The sequence below is a fragment of the Podarcis bocagei genome (genome assembly GCF_964188305.1).
Source record: "Podarcis bocagei genome assembly, chromosome: 7".
In the NCBI taxonomy this organism is placed as follows: domain Eukaryota; kingdom Metazoa; phylum Chordata; class Lepidosauria; order Squamata; family Lacertidae; genus Podarcis; species Podarcis bocagei.
The window spans coordinates 67,855,436-67,876,465 of record NC_138132.1 but is presented as its reverse complement, the minus strand read 5'-3'; the positions used below and the strand labels follow the sequence as shown (position 1 = coordinate 67,876,465).

General features: G+C 50.2%; 1 protein-coding gene and 1 long non-coding RNA gene across 4 annotated transcripts in view; one reads left to right on the top strand and one right to left on the bottom strand.

Annotated features, from left to right (window-relative positions):
- The window catches only part of CAMTA1 (calmodulin binding transcription activator 1), a 724,786-nt gene that overhangs the window by 19,872 nt on the left and 683,884 nt on the right, over positions 1–21,030 (bottom strand). For 2 of the 3 annotated variants that reach the window (XM_081201361.1, XM_081201360.1), the window contains exons 9-20: positions 20,327–20,453; positions 18,694–18,828; positions 12,999–13,147; positions 11,789–11,985; positions 10,588–10,666; positions 9,928–10,243; positions 8,533–9,047; positions 6,501–6,688; positions 5,570–5,816; positions 4,906–4,977; positions 3,405–3,425; positions 1,113–1,306 (exon numbers count right to left, since the gene is read on the bottom strand). In XM_081201361.1, coding sequence (XP_081057487.1) covers positions 1,113–1,306; positions 3,405–3,425; positions 4,906–4,977; positions 5,570–5,816; positions 6,501–6,688; positions 8,533–9,047; positions 9,928–10,243; positions 10,588–10,666; positions 11,789–11,985; positions 12,999–13,147; positions 18,694–18,828; positions 20,327–20,453 — 2,240 coding nt within the window. The remainder of the gene's footprint in view (positions 1–1,112; positions 1,307–3,404; positions 3,426–4,905; positions 4,978–5,569; positions 5,817–6,500; positions 6,689–8,532; positions 9,048–9,927; positions 10,244–10,587; positions 10,667–11,788; positions 11,986–12,998; positions 13,148–18,693; positions 18,829–20,326; positions 20,454–21,030) is intronic. The other variant, XM_081201362.1, reaches the window with a different exon arrangement.
- On the top strand, positions 7,048–11,533 carry LOC308591153. The gene is made up of 3 exons (XR_014009997.1): positions 7,048–7,428; positions 8,134–8,263; positions 11,172–11,533. It is a non-coding gene; the product is annotated as an uncharacterized lncRNA (long non-coding RNA).

The following is a 21,030-nucleotide window of genomic DNA, read 5'->3' as shown; positions in this document are numbered from 1 at the left end:
TATAGACCAACTGCCTGCCTGTGGTATATAGAGCAGCTTAATGCTCCCATGAGGGAGACTGTCCAAGCTGATGTCTGTAAAAACTTTAGTGCTTTTACTCATAATAAGGGAGGCTGGCTGACAAAACACTCCATTTTTTTTTGCTAGTTTCTTTTTATTTTGTCTGTTTTACTTTCTCTCTCTCTCTCTCTCTCTCTCTCTCTCCTTTCTTTTTTATTGTTCCTTTCTTTTTTGTTTTGTTTCTATTCTTTGCTTTTATTCCTTTTCTTCTTTCTTTGGAGTCATATGTTTGGAGCCTTTATTAAGGTCCAAAGACTGTATACTGATGGGGTGGTCGATGGTCAGTGGAGGACCCTGGGTGAGAGAGAGTGAAAGGTCGGTCTCTCAGGGTGAGAAGCTGGGAGGAGAAAGGAAAGATCCCAGGTGAGAGCTGGGAGGAGCTGCTGTCCTCTGTGGGTGGTAAGGCTAACAATTAATTTTAAGTGAGGGCTCTGTATTTTACTTATTCAATTTGTATCTTTTGTAGTTGTAATCTTACTGTATTAGAGAAAATTTTAATATATTTATTTTTAGAAAGAACTATAACAAACCAAAACACTTTATGAATATGGGCCTTCTTCCTACAAGGCCTTTGGCTAAAATTATTCAGACACCTGCTTTGATGCATATTGATTCATTCTGTCCTTCGTGACTGAATGCCACCCTTCTGTTGTACTTACCGATCTTGCAGCCTCCTTACATTAGAAAGCCCCCACCTATCTGAGCTGCCCTTTTGTCCCTTCACCCATCAGTGCCCCCTGCCTTTCTTAGCCCTTCCAATTGTGAGCTGGCAGGCACTCTTCGGTAACAGATGCAGAATCGTGGCTTCTGAGAGAAATGTTTGTTCCTATGCATTTGCTTGATTCACCGGGGGGGGGGGGGGATCTAGGTTTCCTTGGTGCATAATTTATTCTTTTACTCAAGTGCATAAGCATCAATCTCTGCCTTACACCCCCTTCCATCCATCCATCCACTCTGCCTGGTATTGTCTGGCAAGTCAATGTGGGGGACTGCCTAAGATCCGTGAGGACTAGCCCTTGCCCTGTCTACCTTCTCCAGCATGCCCACCTCACCTGAGCTTTTGCTGCACGAGAGCAGCCGTCCTGCGACTTTGTCTCCTCTTCCCACATTCCTTGTAGCTGCGGTAGAACTGCTGGATTAGGACAGCAGCTCTCCGGCTCTGCTGGAATTTCTTCTGCTCGTAGTAGCTTCGGAATTTGCTCTGGATGAGGATGGCAGCTTGTATCATCTTTTTATAAAGTGCATACTGCAAGGGGAAGAGAGAGAAAGAGAGAGAGAGAGAGGCTGAAGCACTCCCAAAGGCAAAAATAACAGTCACTCAGGGGAAAATCCAGAGATGGGCACAGAAGAATTTCACTGCGATAACAGAAAAAGTACCCTGCTGCTTTTACTAAGCAGGGCACATAATAGGGGGAAAGATTGCACCTATAAATTCCATTCCTTGTTACCCGTAACCCCCCTCTCCTCCACTGGTTCTCCACACAAAGCAGCTCAATCCCTTGAGGATGGGCAGCTGAATATGCAAAAAAGGCTCTGCCCTGAAAATGCAGAATGCATCTCAACGCAAGGTGTACATCTGTGGCAGGCCTTCCACACCTGTTAGTCATCTCTGGATGGTGCACATGTATGTTCCACAAACTGGAAGCTGACTAGACTGGGACTTTTAGGAAATATTAATGTTTCCCAATTAAGAGTGCTTTCCATGGACAATGACAAAAATATTTCAATTACTCCTCAGAGTATGGGGGAAATGTTTTTTTTTTTTTTAAATCTAATCTGCTCTAAGACTTGGTTTCCATTTATTGTGCACGTGTAAGAGACAGAGAAAGCACACAAACCTGCACACTAGGCCAAATACTTCACCAATTTTCAACCTGATAGTGGGCTGGTTCAAACATCGTGCTATGCAGTTGGTCATGTTTAACATGAATGGGCAGCATCCAATGCAAGGGTGAACAACATTTCCAGCTCCGTGGGCCAGGACCCCATGGACCAACTTTGACAGGTAGGTGAGGACAACCAACATGTCAATCAAATGATGTCATAATGATGTCATATGGGTTATCCCACTTGCACCGGGGAACCCGTGTACAAAGTGGTCTGCAAGCCCTGAGCAGCTGATCCAGCAGGCTTTCATTCTGTCACCCAACAGCTGATGCACAGGAGAACTGATGCCTGTTTTCCCTTGGCATTGTACAATTAGGGTTTCCAACCTGCCTGGAGCCAAGAGGAACAAGCCATGAGCCTTGGCTTAGTATTATGTGCAAACCAGCACCACACAGAAAAAGTGGGCTCTGTGCCTACTTGACACACAAGGCTTGCCACCATGTTAGACTGGGCCAACGGTTGATCTAGCCCCTACTGTCTGACACATGGGTCAATGAATGGAGAAACTGGACAAGATGAAGCTGCCACTCCTTGTTTCCTAGCCGCATAAGCTACCTCTTGGGGGTAGACTGCCTCTAAACCAGCAAAGTGTACAGAACTGTTGGTGTTTGTGACTGAGGAATCTCTCCCCGCTGCTCTACCCTAACCCACCGCCAAATTGTGCTTGAACCTCTCCCCCCAAATTGCCAAATCTGCACTGCTGCCAGATGATGTTCTCTCTCAATTCTCCTAATCAAGGAAGCAAACTGGTATGTTCTCTATATGGGGAGCAGTTTAGGGGGTCACCACACTTGTAGGTGAAGGAAGAAGGTACTGGGAAAGAGGGGATAGGAGAGGACTCAGCCCCCCATTCTGGCCCATCCTTGGCAAATTCTGCGTGCCTGTGAAATGGTAGGAATGGAAGGCCAGTGTGCCAAACTGGAGGTGGGCTTCCAGTGACCAGACAACTTCCCTGAATTTTCAGCTTTCATTTTTAAATTAAAAAGCACCTATCCCACTTCAATTATATAAACTTAAAGGAAAATGGGCAGGCTGTTTCTGAGCCAGTTTCTTTCTCTGCCATCCAGAGCTTTGGCCATTGAGTGCAAAAACATACAAACGAAAAAGCTAAGGAAATTAAATTAGACTTCATGATTTTAACAACTTTAAATTTAACCTATTTAGCTATTTGTAGAAGTCCTTCCTTGCTTTGCAGTGATTTGCGGTCTCTCCCTCCGGCATGCACCCCAAATCTAACTCCCTCCCCAGCAAATTCTGTGATGCCAGGCAAAGCCCTAAAAATGTGCCCCTTTCATAAGGGACAGGTTGCCATTCATAACAAAGCAGGACTGCTGGCATGCACGCTCCACAGCAGGATGCAACCCACGTGCTCTAGCAAAATGGACAGATCCTTTCCTTGGCTTGCAATGAAAGTGAAAAGCTCATGAGCCCAAATGCTGGGAGTTTTCAGTCATTACCTTCAAGGCTATCCAAGTAAGCTTGGGAGGGGGAGAAACAGAAAATACAAGATTAACGTTCAACGGCCTGCCATGTCAGTCATCATCAGCACAGAGTGAGGGGCTCTGCCTCCTTAGGAGACCTGGGTGCCTCCAGAAGAGATTCTCTCAAAGCAATTGGGTGCTGCTGGAGGCCAACAGCCACATTCAGGTTCAACCACAACAGGGAGGGAGGAGGGTGTGAAGTTGCTGCTGCAGCAGCAATTCCCTGGGGAGTCCTGCTGTGGGGTGAATGTAAGATGGCTGGGAAAGGGCTCTTTGCTTGGGAGCCTGCAGAGTTGAGCTTTACCAATTTCCTCAGAAAAAGCTCTGCCATTGGTGGTTGAGAACTCAGCCTAAATATGTGGGCCACTGCCAAGCCTCTGAAGGAAGCCATTCCTCAGCTTTTGTTTTTAGAGATTCTCTCTCTCTCCTGCCTTGAAAGTTAAACACCACAGCAATACCCCAACTTTATTGGCTATTGGGGACTGCTGCAGCAACATAACATGGAAATAAACCATCTCTCACCCTCTCTCTGTGGTGAATCTCAAGCAAAACCAGTGGTTGACAATGGCTAGAATGCTGTGCACACTGAGTAGATATCTTTAGAGTCCTCCTCATAACCTCTGCTGCTCTACATTATGACACCACAGCATGAAGCATGGCAGTTTGGAAACAAAAGTAGGTTGCTGGCGGCTACAGTAAATACAGCTACATACTTGATGTATGCAACACCTAAAAAAACTACCAGAATCTCAGGGCTTCGAGGCAAAAAAGGGCCATCAACGTGTGTTCGAAACTGTTCCTGGGCTGTTCAGATGGCAAGGTGGGGTGAAGATTGCTGAACTGAATGGGGTTGGGGACTAGCATGTCAGACAGATGGCTGGGATAGAATATTTCCCCCTGATAGCAGATTTCCTAAAGTCCTTCTTATACATTCCTTTCCACATAAAGAGGGCCCTGTCCTCCCTCACAACCTATCTGGCCCATTAGCTCCCATACCTTGCCACCACCTTGAATCTGTACATTTACTCAAATACAGAAAAAATGCAAGTTAAGCTTCCATGCACATATTTACAGAAGTTTGACTCAACACATTGATCTGGGGGATTACTCTGAGGCTTCAGGTGGAGAGGAAAGGATGAACAGGACTGAGGTCTAACAAGCTTTTTTTAAAGGTGTCATGCTATTGATTCCCACCCCAACCTGTCGTCTGAAATGGTGCTGAAACTGTTTGACCGTGCAATGAGCTGCTGGATCAGAGGGCCTCTCTCTTTGGGATGCTTAATTTTTTCACAAGAGGTGTGAGGCAAAGGAAGCAGGAGTAATCCAGGCTCCTTCACTTGTGGAGGCTGAAAATTGGGCACACTCCATCTTTGAAACTTCTGAAGTAGCTGTCTGCTGAGTTATAAGAAACAAAGCAGCCCAGGGTGGCTTCTCACACTTGCCTGGTGGTACCAATATAAAACCATCTGCAGCTCACCTGTTTGTATTTCCGGTAACAACGCTGAATGACAGCAGCGGCCACTTCCTGTTGCTCCCGGAGGGGGTGTCCCTGCAAGGGAAGGGGACAAATGGTAGAGGTAATGGGACTGCAAGCAGGACCTGAGTGCCACAGCATATAAGTGCAACTGTGTCAAGGCTGTAGATTATTCTCTGAATACCTCAGAGAAGCACCCTGTGAGAACTGGAACTCAAAGCATGGAAAGAAGTGTGGCAAAGAACATCAGGCTGCCCAATGCAGAAGCCTCTGGAGCACCACCTGACACAACCATGAAGTACATTTTCCTGCTCCTGTCAGTGACAGCTCATGTTTTGTAGTGGGGAAGCAAACACTACAGGAGAACATAGAGCAAACTGAACAATGTATTTGCAGCATCAGCAGGGGAGGAGGGCACCTCCCTTGAATCTTCCTGGGCCATTTTTGTTGCTGCCCCCTTTAACACATGCAGGGGCAGATTGGACAATCATGTGCCAAACACCAGCCCCGGGCTTCCACTTCACTTGCTACTGTGCTCTAAAGTAACTTATTTCTGTCAGCTGGCATCGGAGTGCCACTGATTCCAAAGGGAGGTTTGGAGGCTTCCATGCACCCCGATGCCATCTCCCTGCACCCACCCCTACCAACAGCGACTTCTGCCCTTCACCTTGTATTTCCTGAAGACCGTCTGGACCAGCTTGGCAGCCTCGTAGAGCTCTCTCTGCTCGTGATCGGAGAGGGTCAGCTGCGCAAACTCGTTTTCGACTTTCTCGCTGGTGGAGGCGCTTAGGAATTCTGTCCAGTCTGTTGCCGAAGGGAGGCTGGGCTTCTCAAAAGCCATTTCATTGACTGGTGAGCTTGCAGGGCTCAGGCTGGTGTTGGAAGAAGGGGTCAGGGGTCCAATGTACAGGCTTCTGCAAAAAGAGGCACAGGGGGAAGACATGCTGGCTGGCTGGAGAAAAAGAACACATCCTGGATTTGGTTCAGATTAAGGGTGGGGAGAGACAAGTGAGTTGGTCACATCTGAGCCATACAGTGAAACACATAGATTCCCCAAAGAATCATCGAGCTGTAGTTTACCTCCTTACACAACTATGATTCCCAGCACCGTAAAACTACACTTCACCCTCTCTGAGGCAGGGGCTAAGTCTTGGTGACCCAGAATGTGCCAACCCTTGTTGAAACAGCATGAAAACATGCTGCAAGCTTACTATTTAGCATTCCAGGGATCTTTATTTCACAGTACTTCAGGGTTAAGGGTTGAAACTTTGTCGTAACTAGTTAACTTGCTCCACACCCAGCAAACCTGAATGGAACCTGTTTCAGGGATGTTCTGAACCTTTACTGGCTTGACTCAGAAAAAGAAAGTGGATTCGTTTTAGCTGTTGTAACCCAAAATTCAAAAATGAATTAAAGCATCTAACAGCTGGGCACTGGGTAGGAGATCCCCCCCCCCATATGGCAGCACCAGCAGCAACAAGGAGCCACCAACCCTTGCCTGGTGGGTTTTCAGTTTTGCAAGGTGAAGGCCAGAAAAGTCAATATGGGCCAGTGGGCATCATAAGCTCGACCAGTCCTGGTAATACAAGGCCACAGACCTTATTTGAGCAGCACTTGGTAAATGGTCGACATCCGCGAGGTAACTGGCCAGCCAGCTCATTGAAGTGCTAATGGTGGCGCTCTCCGTCCTCTCGGCTGGTGGCGCCTCCATCGGCACAAAGTTTTCCCGCTTGATCCTCTCTGGGGTCGCTTCGATGATGTGCTCTGCCAGAGTCATCATGGTCACCTGTGAAGTGAGAAGGAAAGCTTTTCAGGGGCATGTGGGTGGAGACAAGGCAAGAACAGCACTTCCCACCGCTTCCCTTCCTGTTGGGTCCCAGAACCTGCTCCTGTCAGACCGAGGAGGTATGCTGTACATAAAATGCTTGTGCTTGGGTTTGGAAGGTAAAAAGTATTCTGCGATTGGCAAAGGTTGAGGCCATGTCCCATCACACGACGTTGCAAGCCTGTTTAGCTTGTGATGACAAGCGAATCTTATTTTGCTTGGTTCAGGTAAATTCATTCTGATTGGTCTGTGTGGCTGACAGCAGACTCTGATTGGCTGGAGATTCTCATCAGTTGGGAGTTAAATGTCATTTGGGCCCCATTTGCCCTCTACATTTAAACCATTTTAAACTGTCATGGCTTCACTCAAAGCATCATGGGAACTGCAGCTTGAAAAGGCTGCAGAGAGTTGTCAGAAGACCTATTCCCCTCACAGGGCTATAATTCTCAGAATGGTTTAAGAGTCAACCCCTCTTCCCAGGAAAACTCTGGGAATTGAAGCTCTCTGAAAGAGAGGGAAAGGGGTGTCCTAATAACTTTCTGCACTTTTATCAAACTTAGCAGTTCTCGGGATTCTGTGGGGGAAGAAGCCATGCCTGTTTAAAGTCACATTTTGGTGCTTTAAATGTATCATGAAGGTTGGGTCTTAAGAAAGAGTCTGTTGAATTTTGACAGTTGAGGGAAAAGGGGAGTCGATAAGAGGTGTGTGAAGAAAAGACAAGAGAAAGAAAGCTGAAGCATAAATACTATTGCCCAGTGTGTTATTAATACTCATTTGATGACAATGAAGGGAAGGGAGTTAGCTTGAGAGGCTGCCCTGTGTCAAGGTCTTCCCACAAGCGGGTTTTTGAAGTTGACCAAACAGTCCAAACAGCCAGGAGTACAGTTTGCCCCCAGGAGCTGGGGTGGGTGGTGGACAAACTTGTCTATGGTGGATGTTTAGGGAATTTGGGTTGAGGTGAAAGAGGCTGGGGTCAGCAACAGCAGCACTTCGTGAGCCTTCAGAAAGTGTTAACAAGCACCTTTAAGACCCCTTTGCAAATATCCATATTTCCCTCATGCACACAGCATTCCCCTTAAGAAGCCAGCCATCTTAGTCAGGAGTTCATCCTGTCCTTAGTGTAAATGTCAACCTCACCCCTAAGCTGGCTATATCAGCTACTAGGAGGTTTTGAAAGCTGTTCTGAGCGTGTTGGTAGCAGTGGGAAATGAAAGCAGCACAGCTACCTAAATCTTTGTTTATTATACCAGCAAGGCTGAGGGAAATGGGTTCCCTGATAGGGCTTGTAGTCAGCCTTTTTTGCTCTACTGAGGGCCGCATGCAGTGGACAGACCCCTTGCCCTCCTTTACACTCAAATACATGCTAATAGACACCCATTCTTTCCTCCCATTCTTATTTATTTCAGGTGTTTATATTCCAGGCCAGGTTCAAGGTTCTTCTGCTGATATACAACACCCTGAGCAGCTTGAGCCCAGGGTACCTCAAGGACTGTCTGAACCTTCATATATCCCAGCCTGATCACTGAGATTATCCAGGTGAGCCCTGCTAGTTGCTCCCCCATGTTACAGAAGCCCAATGGGCCTCAACCAAAAATTGGGTGTTTAAGTGCAGCAGGTTCCATGCTGTGGAACACTCTTCCAGCAGAGATTTGGCAATGACATTCTCATTTCCAGCTTTTTCATGATTTTTTTTTTAATGTTTAAACTATCTCTTGCATAGCTAGTCATTTTAATGATTGTTTTGTTTGCAGTTCTTTTGATATTGGACGGTTCACTCCCCTGGTGTGTGTTTTATGAAGGCTCACCTGCAGGTCATCCATGTGATGCAAGCAGTCCTCACTTTCTGTGCCGTCCCGGAAGGAGAGGAGCTCTGCGTCAGCCACCTCCCGCTCCGCCATCATCAGCACGCTCATCTGTTCCCGCGGATGGAGCCGCTGGGCCCCTGAGTCCTTCCCCAGCGCCAGCCCCTTGGGGCTGCCTGCCACCTGCATCGCAGGCACGCCAATATACGCCTCCTTTGGGCTCCACTTGGCCCCTGCCTGTGTGCCGGAGCCGTGGTAGCCAGCCACTTCGGAGACAAGCTCCCGCGCATAGTCCCGCACCCCATGCCTGGGGCTGATTGTCTCTGGGAGGGATTGTTTAGCACTGGAGCTTGGCTTCCGGGCACTCGGCTGCTCCAGGCTCAGGGCGGTGGAAAGAAGCTTCTCCTGCCGAGCAGAGAAGTAGTCGGGGTTCAGTTTGTGTTTTTTGGGCGCGGGGTACTCCTTCTGGCTCTCGCTGCTGTAGTAACTGGAGGGCTCGGACCGGGGCCGCCTCAGCTCTGGAACCAAACAGAAGACAAGTCAGGATTCAGTCATGCAAGTGTGCATGTGCATCTCCCATGAAATATGTCCTGCGTTCACTCTTCCAAAGGGACCATGAGGCTCTGGAAGTCTGGCAAGCAAGTGCCCAAGGTGGGGAACAGCAGAGCACCTCTGCATCAGCTCTGTATGGAGATGCACGCAGGCCCCCTTCTTATGACAGAGGGGGCAGGCACCTTAGTTTCCCCACATATGTGAATAGCATCCCTGTGTAAAAGGGCACATTTGGTGGACACTGTTGAGAGGGATTAAAACTGGTCTCTAAACTGGCCTCATCGTGAGTCAGTTTCTAGATCATAACAGGAAGGCAAGGGTCTAGTTGTGATAAACCAAGAGGACTCAATCACCTGCACTGGATGAACAGAACTCATTAAGCTGGGGTACATAGGGGGCCTTGTGCCTGTGTTCTGCTGTTGCACTGCCCCTTCCCTCCTCAGTACCAGATGTCAGGTGTAAAGTAACCATAGCTTCCCATTCCATATAAACCAGGAAACCATGGTTGCCAGGGCTGGCACAAACCAGGATCTGTCTCAAAACCTGGTGTGCCCCCACCCGAGTAACCAGCATTTCCTGGTTTGGACAGAAAAGGAAATAATGGTTAACCCAGGAAGTCTTCATGGTGTGCAGCAAGATCAGAAGAAAGTAGTGGATGGAGCCAGCAGGTAGAAGGTTTGTGAATAGCTCAGCTTATTGAGCCAGGATACTGACGTCCAAAGTTAGCCACTGTGTGATCGTCCTAAGTTTCTGGGAAACAAATGAAGGAGGAGGAGAATGGGCCAAACCTTTTTTCCAAGGAATGTGATGGAGGCCTTTCAAACAAAAACAACAACAACATCCTACCTGTATTGGAATTGGAAATCACGGTGACTCCCTTCTGGGGCTCCTGAGAGGCCACCATCTCACTGTGCCACTGGGCGATCCAGTTCTCACTGCTGGGTTCCTCATGCGAAGGACAGGGGATCCGGGGGGGTTGCCTGAGTTGGGCTTGCTCCTCCCGCTGCAGGTGCTCGAGGCACTCAGCCAGCTTCACGTGGCCCCGAGAACGAGCAATAGCCAAGGGGAGCCTCCCGAGGGAGTCGGGGATGGAGATAGCACGGCGGTCCCACTTGTAAAGGACCACAGCTGCATCCATGTGGCCCAGCGCACATGCCCACATCTGGAAGTAAAAAGAAGTTGGGTGGGCAAGAAAGAAAAGGGGAGGGGACTGTGGCAGAGTACAGGACCCACTCAAATAACTATCTGTTTGTAGGCTTGTCAAGTCTTGGTATGTGCACCCCAGGATATGACAGCTCCATTATTTCACATTCAAGTCTCTTGGAGTTGGACACAGCTGGCAAGCCTACTCCATCACATATGCTCAGGGAAAGGGAGTGGCAGGTTAAGGATGCAAAACTTGTGCAATGATCCCAATGGGAAACTCATGCCACCCTCTCCCTGGTTACCACAAGCTGCGAAGAAAAGAGACTTTGAGCACCTCGTGCGCAGGGCGTGGCTACTTACCAGCGGCGTGCAGGAGAAATGATCCACGTTCAAGGGGTCCACTTCCAGCTCTAGATCGATGCTGTCAGCATGCTTGGTACTGGGGGCCCAAGAAGGAGAGTAGTCATTTGGAGCTGCTTACTCAGGGGAGGGGGGGGGAATCTTTGCCCCAAAGAAAATGTGGATGGCAGCTCGACGGTGGGTTTTTTCAAAGTTACTTGCAAAATAAAATTGTGCTTTTGAGTTACATATTGAAGAGGGGAAAATTACAAACTAAACATCCTCCCTAGCACCCCCCCCCCGCTTTTACCCCACCTAAAGGCATAGTTTAGATCTAAATAATAACAGTAAAGTTTGTATAAGCACTGGAGTGGAGAGAGTCCGAAGGTTGCTGATGTCAATATAAATAAAAGCTTTTTTTTTTTTTACAGAAAGTGCCATTTCCCAAATTACACTGTACTATTTTAATACATTTAAACACTTCGTTTCGTTCCAATTTCTGGCTAGCAATGTTCTTGCTGCCATTTACTAAGCCTTAGTTCGTCTCTGCTGAATACACCTAACAATGCTATTTATAGTGGTTTCTTTCTTCTTCTTCTTTACAGGTTTTCCCAGTATTTTTGTTACTTCTACAAATATTTCATCCCAGAATTGGGCAACTTTGGCACTTTACCATCACATGTGTGTGAAGGAACCATGCACTGGACGTCCCCTGCAGCAAGCAGCTGAGTAGAATTTTAGTGCTTTTTTTTAAGGCATTAAATGCCATTTTTGTATTATTTTCAAATAATTTTATTTTAGTCTTGCTGAATTTGTTTTACAAGGATTTTTTCTCCCATAGCTGCCCAATCTTCATCCAAAATAGTTCAATTCTGGACAGATTCCCACACTCCAGACACACTGTGATGGTCAATCAAGCTTCCCCAAGTGGCAAAGGCCACACACCCAGAGTGCTCAGGGATTTAAGAGTTTCCTTTGTGGCTTATATGGACCCAAAAAGAGATTGCACCCATGTACTGTGAAGATGCAGCCACCACAGCAATGGGAGGAATCATTTGCACAGGGGGTAGTCAACTAGTCACTTGAGAGCTTCAACAGCCCTTAAGGGGTTCCTGCCAAGTCCCCAGGACAGCCCTGAACCCCAGGAGATGCCTCCTCCTATGTAAGCGGCATAGCCAAGTGCCCATCCCCAGAACCTGCCCCTGCACCCCCGGGTTCTTACCGCCATTTAAGGAGAGTCTGGATGAGGGTCGCATAGCCCTGGGCTGCTGCCAGGTGCAGGAGGGTCATCCCTCGGAAGGTCTTGGAGTGGATGAGGTGCTTGGATTTGGCCCAGCAGGCCCTGCTCATCATCTTCTCACACACAACCACCACACGGCTCTCAAAGCAGTTCCCCAAGGTGGCTGCCCCCGAGACGCACTGCAAGGGAGAGATGCGCTGGGCTCAGGGGCTAGCTCTCAGTAGAGCAAGCCAAGCAGTGTGGGCAGAGAGGGAGCAGAGTCTAAGGCTTCTTAATGGATTTTGCCATGAACAAATGACAGCTTGAAGGAGAGAAGTATCTGTCCTCAAACAGCTGGGGCTTGTTGGCTCTGTGCTATGAATGGGTCATGTCCCTCAAGCATGGGAAAACACAAGGAAGTGCAAGTCTGAGCTTGTGAGAAAGGACCAGGCTGCCAGCTAGGACACTCCCTGTGCTTTTCTTCAGGACCATTGCAGCTTTCCCCAAGAATACAGCTGGGAAGGGCCCAGGGAGCTAATGCGGAAGATACTCTGGTTGTTGCTGGGTTTTTGTTGTTGTTGTTGTTTTTAAACTGCCTATGCATTATTTTCCCTCTTCAGAATGAGCAACCAATTACACTAACTACAATATTAGTGGCTCTCATTTCTGAGCATTTTAGCTTCTTTAATTTCCACATAGTAGCACATATCTCTCCTTACTTGTTGTCTTCAAGGGGCAATTTTTGTACCCAAAATGGACTGTTCATCTTCATTATCAACACTGAACATAGAAGATAAATAGCAAGCTGCCTTTTGCTGAGTCTGACTATTGGTCCATCTAGCTCAGTACTGTCTACACTGACTGGCAGCAACTCTCCAGGGTTTCAAGCAGGAGACATTTCCAGCCCCACCTTGGAGATACCATGGGAGATTGAGCCTGGAACCTTCAGCATGCAAAGGAGGGGCTCTACCACTAACCTACAGTGGGTGGTCCAGCATCATGGAGCACAAAGCTTCTACCTTAAATCTTCCCCTCCTCCCAGATGGTACTGGTGGTTTTTTGTTTTGCACCATTAGCAGCCACTTCAAAGTCAAGAGGGAGGAGGAAGCCTCCCTAGAGTGGCACAAAATTCTGAAGAGACTGCAAAAGTCTCTTGAATGTAAAGTACTCCTGTGGGGCACCCAGGAACACAGCCAGGGGGCTCAGCATGTACCTGTGCTTGGCTACCTCCATTGCCGCTGCCGTTGCCCCCACCACCACCTACGCCTTGCTTGTGCTGCTGCTGCTGGGACCCAGTCATTTCGGCCATCCTCCGCTCCATCTGCTCAAGTCGCTCCAGGATAGACATCCTGAACTGGTTCTCTGCGGCAACACAGGAGAGAAACAAAGAGAAAGAGTGTGAATCAGAGGGCTACTCCCATTCCTGACATGGGGAGCAAAAGCAAAAGGCAAATCACTGACAAAAAGGTCCCAAGTCTTGAGAAGTTTGTGTGTGGAGTAATCTGGGGGAATCAATGTGCTAGCAATTCTTCTTCTGCATCACACTGTCCTGCTTCTGAGTGCTTTCTTGGGTTTTCTCAACCACCCAAAACAGAATCAGCTTCTGTATTTAAACATTCTCAAAAAGAAAGCAATGCATGCCCAGGGTCTTTGGCCCTGTTGGCACCTTCCAATGGATAGACCAAACAACAGCTAGCAGGCATGTAGGCTAAATGGGCCCTCCGGGTTGCAGGCGTTTATCTTTGGATACCAAGGCACTGAGGATGGCCAGCTTGCATCCTTCCAAACACCCCAGTGAAACAGTGAGGAACCTCAGGCCTGGGGGACTTATGCAGCCCTCTTGGTGTATCTGGCACCAAGAGTCTCTGCACAAGCCACATCCACCACTGACCCTACTCTGCACTCTCAGGATGCTTCTGCCCTTGAAATGTCACAATGCATCTTGCTTGCCCAGATTTCATGTAGAAACCGTTCGGCCAACCATGTTACTTTTGAGTCATTGACCCTGCTTCTCTCTCAGGTGGGGGAATAGTGAAGCAATTATATATAGGGTACCAATGCCCTTGGAAGACTGACACTCAAATGCAGAATGCAGCTGCTGGATTGGTGGGTAGAGCAGCCCCAAGGGGCCAAGCATCACCAGTCCTGAAAGCACTGCCCTAAACAGCTGGGACCCAAGTAACTCCCCCCTTCAAATATCAACCATCCCAAGCCCTACAATTGGTGCTGCCACTTCTGGTAGTTGTTCAACTGGCACTGACTAGCGACAGGGCCCCTTTGGTGGTGGTTCCCCATCTGTGGTCCTCCCTGGTGAGATGCCTCTGTCTCTCTCAAAACTAACATTTAGGAGGAGTATAAACACATTTCTATTTGATAACTGAGAAATTCTGATTCCAGCAAGCTTGACATTATTAGCTGTTGTTTTCAGATGTCCTTAATTGCTTTAAATGTTTTATTTTTAACTACACTGTCTTCCTGCTTTGTTGTTTGCCTCCCTGGGATCTTGGTGGTGCCGGGGGGCAGAAATTTGACAAGCAAATAAATATAACCTAGTTGGCCATTCCCCTACTCCAGATTCTTCCAGGCATCACCCACATGTTTGAGGGCCTAATATCTGCAGCCTGGAGGAAAAGGACTTTGCTGTACAGCATAATTATAGAATGATAGAGCTGCAGGACATCTAGCCCAACCTTGTGCAAGGCAGAGATCTGCAACTACAGCACCCAGGACAGCACCCTAACAGGATAGATAGAGCCCATCACCCCAGAGGCTGCCTTGCTTCCAGAGTGGAAGACCTTGTACCATGAGGGGCATTCCTCCTTCCCATTTGCAGCCTTGGCCTCTGGGCCTGCCCTCTGGAGCAAGGGAGAAAATCCATGTGCTCCACCTTAGGTTGTGGTCATCAAGTGATGAACCTGCCTGGAGGAAAACCAGCTCTCCCATGAATCCAGCTGGGGACTGAGATCCCTGACACAGTCAGATTTCGACGGGGGGGCACTCCCTCTCTTGGGATTTCGCTCCACTTCCAGGGTGGCAAACCAAGGCAGGCGGTTCCACAGGCCACCTCTACCGGCTGAGTAGCCTATTTTTGGGGAGCACAAATAGTGCTGAGTAGCCTATTTTTTGGGAGCAAAAATCACCCACCCGCCAGCTAGCTGTATACTAATCACACTATTGTCCAAAAAGCGACCCCGAGGGTCAACCAGTTTAAGGAGGCCTGGCACTTCCTTGGGGCGGGGGACGGGGCAGGCTTCACCACTTTCTGGTTCCAATCGCTTTCTCTCCCCGTCCCCCGCATTTCAAAATAAGTTTTCTTACGTTTCGGAAGCCCCGAGGGAGAGGTCGCCGCCGCTGCTGGCGGTGGGCGATCGGGAGCCTCCTCCCGAAGTAGGGGATAGCGAGGAACTTCCGTGGGGGGCGGGGGAGAAGAGGGCGCGTTCCTTCCCCACGTGCGGCTGGGAACTTTCCCCGCTCCTCGTCCGCGCCTGGCGCTCCCCTTGAGTCCGCTCCCACCTTCCGCGCGGGCCCCGCGGTGGCGCAAAAAAAGTGGGCAGGGCGGGAGCGAGGCGCACTTACCTGCCAGCCAGTTCGCCCGCCCGCGGGTCCCTTCGGACGCAGCCCGAGCGAGCGAGCGGCTGGCCAGCCCGCCGGGCTCTTTGGGCAGCCCTCCTTTTCCTTCCCCGCCTCTGCGCGGCCAATCCGCAGCGCGGAAAGTGACATCAGCCCCCGCTGCCGCCGGGGAGCGCCCGCTCGCCACACGCGCGCCGGAGCCAACGAGGAGCCGTCGGGGCAGCGCAACAGGTGCCCGGCCCGGGACGCCCCGCGCCGCCGCCCACCTCGCCCGCGGAGCCCAGCCCAGCCCTGCCTTGCCTGCGCCGTCCGTCGCGGCCCCGCCATGCCCGGCCGGAGCGCACGAGAAGGAGGAGAAGGAGGATGCGCTCGCCCCGGAGAGCGAGCGACCTGGCCAGTCCCGCTCGCTCTTGCCGCCGCTCTGCGCCCGCAATGCAGCCGCCGGGGAGGGGGCGCTCCGCATTATGACAAAGCGCGGCTGGAGCCGCCTCCGCGCGGCAACGCCGCCCCCCTCCCGCCGGGCTGAGCCGCCCGCCTCGCCCCTTCGCCGGCCCTGGCTGGCTGTCGGCCGTCGCCCTCCAAGCTGCAAGGCGCTATGCCTTGCGCCGTCCCCCTCCCTTCTCCTCCGGGTTGCTCCTGCCGTCCCTGGATTCGGCCTCCCTGCTTCCCCCACTCCCCCCCCATCCCTGCGGGTGGGCTTTGGCGGGAGTCTCCTCCAACTCTTGTGCTGGGGCATCCGTGAAGCAAAGGGTCTGCGGCAAGGACGCATGGCTAAACTGGGGTGGGATCGACGTTGGGACGGCCTTCCCTTGGGCAGGTCCCCTTCAGCGTCCGGAGCAGAGCCGGCAAGGCAATCCTCCCCCTTTTCCTAGATCACATATACTTTCCTCTCTTCCCACCCCCAAATCACACGAGAGCCATTATTCCCTGCCTCCCCCTCCTGCATGCCGGTGCCCAGCTCAGCCAAGCCAAGCCTGAGAAATGGCTTTGGGCATTCCTGCATTTCAGGGTGTGACACGCTCCCCATTTTGAAGGCTGCCTCAGGAGACGATGGGCTCTCCTTGGCTGGAGGTGGAACGGTCACCAGCTGCTAAGGAGGCTGCTATTGCAGATCCTGCACTGAGCCAGGCATCACGTGTCTCCAAGGTCCCGCCCAAGTCTATAATACAACTTGTCTACATCATTCTTAAGAGTGTGGCACTCATACCTGGACATAGTCCTCCAGACCAGGTTGCAGTGGCGTAGCGTGGGGGGTGCAGGGGGGGGCGGCCGCACCAGGCGCAACATCTGGGGGTTAGGGTTAGGGGGCGCAAATCCATGGGTTAGGGGGCGCAAATTACTTGCCTTGCCCCGGTTGCTGACAACCCACGCTACGCCACTGCCAGGTTGGACTACTGTCGAATAAATTAGAACTATTACTTCCCAGGACTTGGAAACTATGATCCTATTCATGTTGCCTAAAATTATTTGCCTTTTTTTTGCAGCCATATCACAGTGCTGGCTCATGTTCAGGTTGTAGCTGATTACAATTCTGAGATCATTTTTGCATGTAATGCTGCCAAGGCAGGTCCCCCCCCCAAATGACAACAACAACAACACTTCAGTGTGCCTCTCTCTAAATATAGAACTTTGCATTTGTTGCTGTTATTTTTTTAAAAAAATAGTTTTGGCCCAGTTTCCTGTTCTCTCAAGGTCTGCGGTGATAGTAGCTCTCCCTCACAGTTTTGCATCATCTGCAAATGCTCATTGTGTCTTTGAGCAACCCTCACGCTTGCAAGGATACTGGCCTAGCTCTTGCTAAGGCATTGCAGCTACACCTGGCTATAGTACATCAGATTAAATGTACCTGAGGGATCCTCTGATTAACTGATCCTTCCCCATGAAGAAGAAATGTTTGCAGAAGGAGCTCAGAGCCCTTCCTCTCCCCAACAATTTTCCACATGGGGGGTTTGTTGTTTTGGCACGCAGGGACATTTTGTCATGTGGCTCCCCCATGAAATGTCTGGAGTGATGCAGCCCACAGACAGCTCAGAGCCCCAAAGCAGAGCTGCTCCTCCTCCCAGGTGTCTCCCTCCCTGGGCAGGTATTCCTCACTGCTAGCAAGTCGGGTTTCCTGGATTTGCTGGAAGTGTTTGAAAAGAAAGCTCCCCGGACTGTCTTTTACCTGCCTTGCTGTTTGGCAGACTTTTATGGCTTTGATTCTTGTTGCATTTGAATGGTAATCATTTCCTACCCCACCACCACCCCTGTGCAAACGGAGCCAATAAAATTTGATTAGATGAAATCAGAATGGTGCCCTATCGTCTCCTGTAGGAGAAAAGGGATCTCTGTAGCACCCTCCATCTCTCCCACTCACATCTTTTAGCTTGGTGAGCTTCAGTTCCTCCAGGAAACCTGAGCAGAGCATTTTCATTATCCCCCATTTCACCCTGTAAGCTACAGAAAATCCAGGTTGCCTGAGTCAGCTGGAGGTGGAATCCTTTGAAGAGTCGCCTGGGAACAATCTGGGTCAGCTTCCCCACTGCCAAGGAAATTAATAGACCGAGCCTCTGGCAGAGCATGGCTTTTTCCACAAAGGAACAGGTAGAAGGAGGAGCAGAGCTCCTGCCATCCTCCCGCTCATTTGCACAGCCTTCCCCAAGCTGGTGCCTTCTAAATGTTTGGGTTACAGCCTTCCTCACAATCGTTAACCATTGGTCATGCTGGCTTTTGGGGTCGCTCTGAGTTGGAGGCCAGCATCAGTAATCTGGAGGGCACAAAGCTTTGGAAGGCTGGTGGATGTGGTTGCCTAGGGGAGGCACTATTTTTGGAATCATGGAATTGTAGAGTTGGAAGGAACCACTCGGATCATCTAGTGCAACCCCCCTGCAATGCAGGAATCTTTTGCCCAACGTGGGGCTTGAACCCACAACCCTGAGATTAACAGTCTCATGTTCTGCCAACTGAGCTATCCTAGAACTTGTGGCATCCCTGTTATTGATAGAGCACATCTGGGGCTACAGAGTTCTGAAGCACCCCAGAAACACTTGTGATTGCCCTTGCAGTCACTTCTGGTTCTATACATCATTCTTAGATTCTGGGCTTGCTTTGGAATGAGATTTATCACTCAGGAGTGCTCCAGAGTCACAGGGGCTGAGACCTGCTGGTGGATGGGCTGGTTAAGGTATCTTTTACAAGACAAAACCGAAGGCAACAGCTCTATTTGCAAGGAAGGGATTCGCCAGCGATCAAGCCTGACACTTGCCCCATCTTCAGGAGATTGGAGCCCCCACTGCACAGTCTGACCTCCTGCCCCCAAGACCACCCACCACTCTGGAAGCTATGCTTGCATTTCTCACCATCCAGGGACAGCCAGTCGTGCTGAGAGGAAGGCAAGGGTGGCAGTGCCCGTGCTTTGTACTCAAAGACCACCGAGTTGGAGATGATCTGGTTGTTGAAGGCCACTTGCAGAGTGACGAGCCCCGTGTCATGAGCTGAAAGGCAAAGGGAGACGGTGGCTTTTAAGAAAGTGATCCCAACACACGGAAGCCTTCACTGGGCACCTGCAAAACACACCTTTCTCATTGTGTTGGGGACTGTGGCAACTCCCTCTCCTCCCCACCACCTGCCCTTTCTGGAAGCAGAGGCTGGCTCTCTGTCTGCTGCAAAGTGGTAAGGTAAAGGTAAAATTCCCCCGGACAGTTAAGTCCAGTGAAACTATGGGATGCGGCGCTCATCTTGCTTCAGGCCGAGGGAGCCTGTGTTTGTTCGCAGACAGGTTTTTGGGTCATGTGGCCAGCACGACTATTTAAACAACAAACAACAACAGGACAGCTTAAACAATGCAATAAAACTGGGACGGCAGCAGCAGGTGGGGAAAAAATCTATATGAAAAGCAACAGATCAGAAGACAGATCTACCGACACGACAGTCAAATTGAACCTCCATGATCAGAGGCCGTGTCCCTACAAATAACAGATGCTGGAAACGAATGGCGGGGAGGGCTTCCTTACTCCTCCCCAACTCATAGGTTTCCAGGAACCTGGCATGCTGCGGTTGGAAGCCAAAGGCTTGAACTGGCCCCTGAAGGACCAGGTGTGCAGCCTGGGAGTCATTTTAGACTCACAGCTGTCCATGGAGGCACAGGTTAATTCTGTGTCCAGGGCAGCTGTCTACCAGCTCCACCTGGTACGCAGGCTGAGACCTTACCTGCCTGTGGACTGTCTCGCCAGAGTGGTGCATGCTCTAGTTATCTCCTGCTTGGACTACTGCAATGAGCTCTATGTGGGGTTACCTTTGAAGGTGACCTGGAAACTGCAATTAATCCAGAATGTGGCAGCTAGACTGGTGACTGGGAGTGGCCGCCGGGACCACATAACCCCGGTCCTGAGAGATCTGCATTGGCTCCCAGTACATTTCCGAGAACAATTAAAAGTGTCGGTGCTGACCTTTAAAGCCCTAAATGGCCTTGGTCCTGTATACCTGAAGGAGCGTCTCCACCCCCATCGTTCAGCCCGAACACTGAGATCCAGCGCCGAGGGCCTTCTGGCAGTTATCTCATTGTGATAAGTGATGTTACAGGGAACCAGACAGAAGGCCTTCTCGGTAGTGGCGCCCGCCCTGTGGAACGCCCTCCCATCGGATGTCAAGGAAATAGGCAGCTATCTTATTTTTAAAAGACATCTGAAGGCAGCCCTGTTTAGGGAAGTTTTTAATATTTAATGCTGTATTGTTTTTAACACTCGATTGGGAGCCGCCCAGAGTGGCTGGGGAAACTCAGCCAGATTGGAGGAGGGGTATTATTATTATTATTATTATTATTATTATTATTATTATTATTATTCAGCAGCAGAGTGGCTCCTGAGTTCTGAAGCAAGCATTACAAGTGTGAAAAGGTGCCCCAGCTCTTTCTGATGCAATGCCTCCAGCAAAGTGGCTTTAAAACACACACACACACACACACACACACACACACACTCCTGGATTTCTCACCTGGGCAATAACAGCGCAGCACCCCCGGCTGTATCAAGGAGGCTGGCACTGAGATCTGGTCAAACAGGCAGCTGTAGTTATTGCTGGCCTCCTGCCAGGGCCCTGTGATCAGCACCTTCACGCCGCCCTGCAGAGGAAAAAAGCAAGCAGAGCAGGGAATGGGGGTCAGGAGGAGGCAATCTTGGACCACTCTTGGCTGCCTCCTCTCAGGGGCTCCCTCCTCCTCCTGCCCCACAAAGTTACTGGCATTTGCCACAGAGAGAGGAAATAAGAGCAGGAGTCATATGGATGTCAAGGGGCTCTCAGCCCTGGTGGCCAATGCCTGCTGCATGTGGGACAACCAAGACCAGGCAAGCAGGCAGGGCTCCATGGCGAGGTAGGAGGGCCTCCCCTATCTAAGAGGTGGCTTTCAGTTGGGAACTGGAAGTGTGGAGCTGTGTGTGGTTCGAGGTGCCCCACTGAGGCTTTGGACTACAACTCCCATCATCCCCAGCTGTCACGGCCATATTGTAGCCCCAAACATTGGAAAGGCATCACTCAGCAAAGGCTAGCTTTGTGGGAACCAGAGAACAACCATGTGCCGCACCATCAGATACTGTCTTCCTTATTTCCTCCAACAAAGTCCTGCAACCAATGCCACCTAGTAGACAGGAAGCTAAGTGTAAACAGGGCAGATGTGAGCTGGTATTTAGCTAAGACCTATG